This window comes from Charadrius vociferus, unplaced genomic scaffold (genome assembly GCF_000708025.1).
Source record: "Charadrius vociferus isolate BGI_N301 unplaced genomic scaffold, ASM70802v2 scaffold161, whole genome shotgun sequence".
In the NCBI taxonomy this organism is placed as follows: Eukaryota; Metazoa; Chordata; class Aves; order Charadriiformes; family Charadriidae; genus Charadrius; species Charadrius vociferus.
In genome coordinates, this window is record NW_009646928.1 from 3,812,762 (window position 1) to 3,823,188 (window position 10,427).

The 10,427-nt window shown below is 35.1% G+C and overlaps 1 protein-coding gene across 1 annotated transcript; it reads right to left on the reverse strand.

The window, feature by feature from the left end:
* Positions 1–229: 229 nt before the first annotated feature.
* On the reverse strand, positions 230–10,022 carry BBS5 (Bardet-Biedl syndrome 5). The gene is made up of 11 exons (XM_009894576.1): positions 9,946–10,022; positions 9,043–9,108; positions 7,128–7,177; positions 6,333–6,460; positions 5,309–5,444; positions 4,200–4,295; positions 3,587–3,649; positions 2,633–2,767; positions 2,435–2,518; positions 564–587; positions 230–449 (listed from the first exon to the last, which is right to left on the reverse strand). The coding sequence occupies exons 1-11, from the start codon at positions 10,016–10,018 to the stop codon at positions 348–350; spliced, it is 957 nt and encodes a 318-aa protein (XP_009892878.1). The 5' UTR covers positions 10,019–10,022; the 3' UTR covers positions 230–347.
* Between the last annotated feature and the right edge of the window lie 405 nt (positions 10,023–10,427).

Genomic DNA, 10,427 nt, shown 5'->3' on the forward strand with positions numbered 1-10,427 from the left:
GGGCGGGACTTCTGGGGCTCGTGGGACATGTGACTGCCTGCAGGGGGCGGGGCTTCCACCAGCAGCTGCGGCCCCGCCCCCTCTTATCTTAGATACTGGTTGTCCTCCCACTACTTCCAGAACCAGTGTAATAAATAAAAAGCTTTTACACATACCTGGGTTTTGAATAATCTTTCCTTTATGACATATCCCGAGGGCGTATTATCTAATATTCGCCTGCTCTTTAGCTTTGCCATGTTCTTTGTCCGCTACTCTGGTATTTCTAAATTAACTTCTACAGGTCTCACGAGCCCAGTAAGAACTGGAAGTCTTTTCTTGCCCAGGAAACAAATGCGTGCCGATCTAAATCAGGTCATTACTTCCCAGAGTCCCTGGAGAGTGAATCCGTCCTTTAGCTTCTCTATTGCAAGTCCCAGTTCTTCTGAAAAAACAGGCTCCCCATCATGTTGCTTTTTTGAATACAGAGATATGAGAGAAAATAAAATAAAGCAGAAGGTACTTTTTAATTTTATTATCCCATTTTAAACACATTAATTTGATAGTATGAAAAAAGATGTTCTTACCTTGTTTTCATCTGCAAAGTAAGCCTGCAAAAAAAAAAAAAAAAACGAAAAAAGAACTTACAATCTTGAATAAAAAAATCTAAAACCAAATCTGCTAATAATTCCTTGGAGTCAAAACTTTATTTGTTAAGTTTTCTTCCACAAACCAGTCTGCATGAATTTTATTTTCATTTTGTAAATAAGATCAGAGTTTTTTCTTTGTTGAATAATTTACAAAAGGGATTTAACAAGAGTTGGTGATTATGTTATTTTTCATTAAATACCAATCTTCGAATTTTCCATCATATTAAACAAAGATTTTTAAATGGTAACATTTTCATATTACATTTGTTATGCTGACAAATACTTTATAGGGAATAAAATGTTAATATGAAGGCAAACTGACAGCATCCTAGCATTTACTGCCTCATGAGCAGTAGTATTTATTATTCAATTTCAAAAACTACCTTAAAATGTATAAGTAATATCAAAATTCAGTTAACATCACACTCAATCTAAGAAATTAACACAGTGTAACCGAACAATTAACTAAATTTTTCTACTCTCAGACGGAGATCTGGGAAAGAGATACGATCCTTTCCATTCTGTTTGTTTGGAAATTCAGGCTCAAACTCTTCAGGTAATCAGATGAAAATACCCACAGCTCCAGAAATCTCTGGACCAGCAGGCTCTAGATCTCTGTATTTACCAAAAAGAGCCTGATCTTGCTTCAGCTGCCCCTATGGACTGGGAAGGGGCAGCAAAGAAAGCGTTTTCCTGCTCAGCTGGATCTCAAGCTATACAGGACTACGGAACAGCATCTCAGTCATGAAGTGTCATGGAATACTGGTGTGGAACCACCCCTTGGGACCTGGATGATCTATGTCTCCTATTGCAACCACCTTCTAATCATTTACAGCTTCCAATTTTTGTTATAGAATATGCAAAGCACAGTTATTGAACCAGGTGACAAAGGCACCAATACAGCAAACAGAATCTACCTTTAAGGAAAAGGTAGGTTTTCAACTATGTTGAAGACTGAATAAAAATGCGCAAAAATGAAAAGAAAAAAAGGCAAAAAGCGAGGAAAAAGGAGGGAAAGGAAGAGATAAGAGCTTATCTACACCAGTAAATGATAGCAAAAGAAAAGAAGGTGGAAATAAGATTGGTGCTAGCACTGCTACTTTACCAAATCTCAGAGATTAATTAAGAAAACATGTCAATTGTCAATATGTCAAGGCTAGCACTTGGAAACACGTGCAGTCCACCTGTGCAGTCAGTCATGCAGTCAGGTGTTGTTGGGTTACACAGTAAATTTGGAAATTCCTAGAAAGAAGGTCATCAAGCAACCTAATGCATTTAAAAGTCAATTTTCCTGAAATACTGGGAGACAGATACCAATACAGTTTTCTAAACTGGTATTGTCAGGAGTGCAAAGGCTGTCAGGGGCGACTCAAAATTATGACTGCCTTTCTAAAAATCTTTCAAGTTTGAATCTTAGAGGAATGTTGAGTGTACAGATATCACCATCTATTAATCTGCTCCAAGAGGAGCAAGACTTGTTTAAGTATAATGTACTTGATTACATTGTACTGCTAGTTTTCAAGCTATTCCTGATCTTAGTGTGTTGAGAAACTACATACAACTATTACTTTAAATATCTACTACTATTTATTTCGATTAATAGTTTGTTCTTAAGTTAAAAATCCATACACAGAATAAATTCCTGTAGTAATCAGGATTTTGAATAAAAGGCGTGTAGGCATGTTTTTAAAATATAGAAAGTTCAGTTATAGTTTATCTTTAAGAGAGGATTACAGCTGTACATTGCTTACATTTGAATAACCAAACAAGAATTATTCTATTTTTCAGTTTCCTGTGGAGCAGCTTACCACAAAAGCATCTGTATGTTCATCGGATTCTATTTCCACATCATCTTGAACCTGCTCCACTGTTAGGTCTTCAAGAGGTTGAGGCTGCAAATTAAAATGCTGAAGTAAGTAAATCCACATATCTAATATGTTTAATACATTTTTATTACTGCTGTTAACACAATGTTGTATCTAATTTAAAATAAATGAGTGGAGTACCTTTTCTTCCATTTCATAATCCACGCCAAATATAGGGTTAGCTGAATAAACTCTGTGAAGTGAATTAATTTCTTTCACTGCCTCCTGTAGTTTCTCCACAGGGTCTACTTTAAAACCAAGCACATATCCTCCACTCTATATAACAGAGAAAAAAGAAGACATATATTTATTAGTGTTGCTTATTTAAACAACTTTTTCCCCTTGACAAATTTCATTTTGCTGATAAAACATCTGTATTTTGGTATTAGCTTATTTTCATTCTGCTGCTTAAACCATGGGTGCAATAAAAACAATGACAATGTTTCTCTATGAGGTAAATATGTTTTTAACTGTTAGCCCATTATATAAATGGGGAACAAACTTCTTTCACAGAAGAACAAAAGCAAACAAGGGTGGGAGAAATTCAGAAGTGATACTAATGATTTATTCCTAGCTACTCAGCAAATGCTTAGTCTGTCAGAGCTTGATGTTGTTACTAAAGAAGCTTTCAGATACAGTAAATAAAGTTAGTTGAACTTTTAAAAGACAAAAAATCACCATTAAAAGCTTTTCTGATTAAGGTCAAATTGAAGAAAAATAATTTTGTCTCTTACAGCAAAGCAGGTAGACAAGTGAAAATGATTAAAAACAGTCGTCTTAATTAAGTATAGAAGTAATTAGATCTCAAAGATAATCTGTCAGAAGACACTGTTTTCAACAGTTATTTTACTTTAACTAGCCATGCTGGCCTATTGTTGCTTCGCTTACAGAAACCATAACTCACAATAGTGATATTGACCTTAACATGCAGACATTTTAAGCAGTGCAAAGAGGACTTTTTTAAAGTTGTGTTCAAAAGGCCACACGGAAGGAATGCTCTAAGCACCTTAAAAGTAGCCCTGTAACATTTCAAAATTAGAGAACCATTATATATAAAAATGTAACCGATGAAAAAACACTATTACAGCTTCTTACCTGCTGAGAACTCTCTATCACAAGTGCCAAGCCAAACTTCGAGTCTCTTATTTTTATTGAACGCTAATGGTAAAGAGGTAAAAAATGTTTGTTAAAAATTTTGGAATTACCTGATAAAAATTCGCTTTATCTAATTTTTAGTTTTGGTGGGGTTTTTTGGTTTTGTTTTTTGTTGTTGTTGTTTTTTTTACATTGTACTAATTACAATTACTGGTTCTGGAAGCTCAGCTACCAGCACTCCCTCCCATTTACCATTACAAATCTGAACCCCTGAACCTCAGGGAAAAGTGTTTTTATCAGAAGTGATAACAGCGGTAACAGTTCATTTCTGAACATCAGGTTCACAGATCACTAATCCCAGTGTATGTAGGTGGCATGAAGCATCATAGCAAATGTTAGTTTGAACACTGGAAATACCAGCCATTTTCAGCATCTGTACCTGCTCATGAAAACCCCCAATTAATCTGGACAGAAAAAAAATCTACGCTGGTAAGACTAAATTCATCCCTTACTGTGGGGCATGAAATACTAATTTTGGTGAGCCGGGAGTTTTAACTGAAGACTTAAACCTATGCCATTTCATTTTAAAAAATGGTTGTTTTAAGATACTTACAATTTGTAGATATGGTATGCTGACATTAAAGCTGTCATTCATACTTGCATGCCAAACTATTCTCACATTAGTAATAAAAAATGTTCCCAAATTTCCCTATTAAAGAAAAGGTATGTTAGAAGTGCTTTGAAGTACAGAGCCTTTTTTCCACGCACAATGATTACTGCTATCCATTTAAACACAAGTAGGATACAGATTCATATTCAATGCAATAAGAGTCTGATTCTTTCCCACCAAATCCAGTCCAAATGCTTCTACTGATTGCAAGGAAGCAAGATCCAATCTTTAAAGGATACAGCACCCAAGTGGTGAACATAGCTGGGAGTACCAATTACTGCAGCAAAGCGGGATCAAATCACAGCACAGCAGGCCTCATGGGAGTACATGAAGCATCTGAGAGTGTTCTTAACTGTACAGACCTGGAATTGGCATATAGCGTAAGTATAATGGCATGTGGGTTAAACTTAGGCAATTGTGGAGATGTGTGCCAAGGGAATGTAGAGGAAAGAACTTTTTAGCTTGTCAGGATGGATCCTATTTCCATTCTGGACTAAAATTGTACAGGCAGAAATAACAGCTCCCATTTTGTTTTATGGCTCTGGGAAATACTTGCAACTAATGCTCTGTAAAATAATAGAAATGTTTTCTATTTTTTCCTTAAAATCTTTCCTTAAAATTTTTCCATGTTTTAAGACACAGATTCCTATTCCAGTATTTCCAATTTCCAGTAATCAAAAGACAATATAGCTTACACTGTAGTCACAGCTGCACGTAAATACACAAATATTCAGCAGAGCACTTAGTAAACAACATGATTGTCTTTCAGGATGATACGGAGCTTTAGACTCATAAATATATCTTTTTAACAGGAACTGTTTGTCTAGTTCCTTGCATATTAGCCGAGTCATGCAGACTTCTGGTTGCCAAAAAGAGACTTTGTTGTACTGAGTAGCAAATATACGGGATCAGTTTCTCCCCATGCATCAGCTGATGAACTGAATTAAGGGTAATCCCTCTGAGGTTACAAAACTATAGTAGTACAATTGCTAGACGAAAGCCAAAAGATTTTAACTTTGCTGCAGTCAACATAGTCTCATTTTTCACTATACCTGGTCACTTGATAAATTCCAAACTCCATTGATTTTATCATATATTTGTTCTTGTGGCAACAATCTCAGCTGCTTGTTTTGAATCAATGCACTTCTCAGCTTCAGATCACGATACATTTTAGAAGTTTCATAAGCTCTGCAAAAAATAAAAAACACACATTACCATTTCAGTGTTTTCTATTATCTTTACTGTTTGTTTTAGCACTAATACGAAATGTTGTGTAATTTCTTATCACCGTGTTGCACAAAAATAAGAGTACTATTAAAACTTCATCAACGTAAACCATTATATTTCAGCTTTCCTTAATGAAGTTATCTTTAAACTTAAAAGGGTTTTTCTGACACCTGTTTTGATCTCCTGAACTGTTCATGTGTATACTATTTCTTGCTTTTCCTTAAGATAGTCACCTCCTAGCCTCTGTTGCAAAGCATAAGTTTTCTGTGTCCCATATTATATCTAGCATGGACATCAAGAATACTTTGTTTTTCAGTGCCGGTTAAGTCACAAACATCCAATATACGTATGTCAGTATTCCATAGCTCTTAAATAGAAACCTATGCTAATGTATTATGCACACATGCATTCAGATGACTTATCTTTAGGTGAGAAACATCCACTGTTTTGCAGTCAATTAAGAGTTCTGACCAGGATTTAAGTCTTCATTTCCATTATATGGTCCAAAATTATGGGAAATCATTATAGACAGAAATTATAGCTAGAAAATGCACACAGAAATTAGCTCTTTTGTACTTTCATTTGTTCAGATAGTTTATACACACAGGGTATATAAACTGAGATGAGTGACTGGTATTAATACACATCAATTTTCATTATACACAGTTATCTACTAGAATTTGTGATCATTCTCTCCCTTCCTTCCAAAGATTGTGTTCTCCTCTTTTGGGAAAGTTTTCTGAATGTTAAATATGGGCAATTATATACTTGGTCCATCAGCAGTAGTAATCCCACATATTTGATTCACTGAATTTTGTAAATGAACAAACACTATTTTAAGTATACTACCTGTGTACAGCAATAACTGAAGTGAAGAGTCTGGGACTCCCGGGGACAACATTAGTAAATATGAACTCAAATCGTGTATTGTTACATTTAGTCAATATATACAGAGCTTCTGTCTGTCCTCGTAATTTCTGGAATGAAAAAATGAAATTTAACATTTTGACAATATAGTAGCTTGACTGTAAAGGCAATAAATAATCTTGACATATTTTCTAAATTTTAGCTCTAAATAGTGTATCTGAAGGTGTAATCCTGATTCTATCACTGATCTGCTGCTGTCTTCAACTGAACTCATCTTTTTTGGAGAAACTAGCAGTTCCATCAACAGTAGAAATAATGAAGCCTGCCTGCTCTACATTTTCAATATCATGACTGAAACAGTGGCTGCCCGGGGAACCTACATAATCTCTCTGCTAGTTCTTTGCTGCAAGCCAAACAAATGGCTTCACAGTTGCATGCAGTTCAGGCTATCTATTCGAGAGCTTTCTTCCACAAAATTAGTGCCTCTCTAGACCTTTGTGAAATTTAGACACAATGAGCCAACAAATGCTTGGCTTACCTAGAGGGGAGAAGAATCACCAGTGTGATTACATGAGTTTTACTGCCTTAGGAAACTGACTAAAAACACGCTCCTACAGAAATGTAAAACTCTCTCAACTTTTAAAACTAAACTTCCATTACTATTCTATTACTGTTCTTGCAAGTAAACTTTCACATTATTGTTGATATAGTGCAATAAGTACAAACAATGAATTACAGCTTCTTTTGTTATTTTTAAAAGTATTTCTTGAAACTTACTGAGTTGGCAGTTCTTGTAGTTATATTTATAATGCAGTTGTAACCAACAGCTAATTTAGGGGAGAAAAAAAGAACAGTTTTGAGAACCAGAAAAAATAACAGCCAAAATTACAGAGTATAATAGTGAATTTTGTAGCACAGCTTTGGATGCCGTTTGTGAGAAATACACATTGTGGGTAATGGTCTGGGCCCTCATCACAAAATCAAAGACTAATTTAAGCTGGAAAGGACCTTGGGAGGTTGTCTGGTCCAACACTCCTCAAAGCAGGACCAACTCTATCTGGCTATCCAATCGAGTTTTGAATTTTTCCAAAGAAGGAGAGTCCACAGCCACTCTGGGAGCCTGTTCCACTGTTTGACTGCCATCACTGTGAACATTTTCCTCCTACTATCTAATCAGGATTTCCCTTGTTTCAGCGTTTGACTGTTGCCTCAAGAAGGTCTGTTTCATTATGATGTCTCTCGTAAATTTTACCCTTACAAATAAAACTTTCTACATTGATATAATACTGTGTAGAAGAAGAGCTAAGGAAATGACAAAGAAAAAAAAGCAGCAAAATGGAAAGTATAAATGGAGAAGAAACAAAAAGAAGATGATGAAAAAAGTTGTAAATTTCACTTTGCCTCTTCTACAGTAGTGCTCTGACACATAATAAAAACAGAAACAATCCCAGCCGTTCTTCCTAAAAGAAACGGGATGGAATAAAATGATGCTGGGCTAAATCTGAATGTCAATGACAATCCTGCTACTGATACCAATAGTAGCACAGCCAGATTAAAAAAAAAAAAATAAAAAAAAATAAAAGGAGAACCAGAATTTGCTTTAGGAAGATTCTGCTTCCCCAAAAGCTCAGATGTGACAGCAGTTGTGCAGAGAAGAATATTCAGTCTTTACAGAATTAATACTTATGAAAATACCAGAAAAAGACTATTTCCTAGGTTCCTTACGAGAAATTTTCTAAAACTAAAAGAAATAGCAATGGTCAAAAATGGCATCCAACAAAATAATATTTTTTTGTCTATATATTCCGCTAATGTAAGAAATAATACACTATCTTGAAAGCTAGTGAGTATTTTAAACTTTAAAAGCCATTGGTTAGACTTCCTTGAGCTTCCATAGGGCTAAACTACTCTGTAATTTTTGTGATCTCCTCTAAAAAAGTCTATTTTAAAACTTAAATACACAAGCAAACAATTTTTTTTTGTTTTTATTAATACACATTAAAGTAGCAGTGTGTGCGCGCATACTTGTATATGATTGCATGTATGAAATAGCAAATGCAGAAAAGGAAGCAGACAGAGGACATAAGTTTATATACATTATGAACAGAACACAGATTTTCAGTCTTGATTGGCTATTGGGAACTGAGCCCTGGAAATAATTTGGGTACAAAATAAGTGCATCCTGCCCCTGTTTCAGCAGATTAAATTAAATATAAGTAGACCTGCTAGCTACTCATACAGTTAAAATTAGAAGCTTATACAGCACTTACGATAGTAAATTTGGAAAGGCAGATACTTGTGGGGAATAAAAACTGTAGGACAATACAGAATGTGAATGAACAGATGGCAACAAGAGGTACAAGTAAAGCAAGGTGTGAAGAAACTCAAACTTTTGTTTCTTTCTAAAAAAAACAAATGAATCCCACATAGGCCAAATGAAAAATATGTCTGAAGTACTATTCAACTGCTGTTCTGAGAAATTAACATTTAATATTAATATTTTGCTTTGAATTATTACAACAGTTCCTATATTACAAATAGATTCATTAGTAACAGTTTATTTAAGACTTTACAGATAAACAGAACTATACTTTATTATTCTGCACTATAATCAATACTACTGTGAAAGAATAGCAAGCCACCACAAAGGAAACACAAAATTTGCAGTTGTTTAACAGGAGATGATACTTACAGAGATTGACTCTGGGCAATGACAATGAGCGCCAAATAATCCGCAAATTTGTCACAAGTAGTCTACCTGGAAATAAAGAGTGCAGATATTTTTAATCTGCTTAACTTCCATTAAATTAAATGTTCCATTTTGTGGTACCTATTTACTTCTAGTTTTGAAACACCAGAATATTCCTTCCCCTGGATAGGAAAAAGAAGAAAAGTACAGGACACCCCAGCAGAAAAAAAATCACTAAACACTTTTTTTTTTTGAATGCTAGGAGAGAAAATCCAGCAAGGAACAAATGAAACAACCCCTAATATATACTAGCATTCCTCAAAACCGAACAGTTACTCATTTCACATGCCCCTGCCTATGGTAAAAATGCAGAGACACAATCAGTGCAGAACTGCTCTAGGGAGAAGGGGAAGGCAGTGAGTTAACTATCGCAGCTGTCTTCATGAATAACCTCACCCCTTTATGTCACATGCAAATTGCTTCGATTCTGTACCCAGTACAGCAACACATCCAGCCTCAGGAAGGGTCATCTCAGCATGCTGACAGCTTCATGCCCTTGCACACTATATATACATTCCTTACTGATTCAGTTTAAACCAGGTTAAGAAAAACTAAGCATTAAACAGGATTACGGCAGAAGATCACCACAATATTTATAAATGGATTATTCTTATAAGGCTTTCAATTCTAAGCAAATTCTGAGACAAGATTATCACCTTCCTGTAACCGTGAACAAGAGATCCTATTTGAAAATACTCCAAGGGGAGACAGATCTGTGAAATGGGCAGGATCTATTTTCTGCAACAGAGAACTGATATCGAGTTCAATGGAAACCAGACAGGGCTTTCATGAACCTATACAGGCTAAATATTAGAAAGTTTACAATTCCCCTGAGTATGCAGTTACCTCTGTCTCCATTGTTTCCTTTGGTATCTTCAACAGACTCTAAGCAGTCTATAAGGACCTCTCCAGGTCTCATTTTCATTTGTCTAAAATTAAAAAAAGAAGGAAACAATTACCTAATGAAAAATAGATTATCCTCAAAAAGAAAGCTATTTCTATTTCCCCACTTAGCTTTCCTTTCTCCTTTTTTTGCTTAGCATATCATACAATGAAAAATCCACATATACACACACACACAAATCAACATTATATACCTGAAACTTTTATCACTCCATCTGGCATATAAAAAATATTAATACCTTCATTACTAATTTATAACAGTAAATAAATAATTATGTAGCAAGTGTGACCAAGCAAACTATACCACAAAATAGGGAGAAACTGTGAAAATGGGAGGGGAACAGCAAAAAAGTTGCATTCACATAATTTTTTAATGGATAGAGTCTGTTGCCTCTTGCTGTCCTTTTAGGTCATAAGGAATGGAG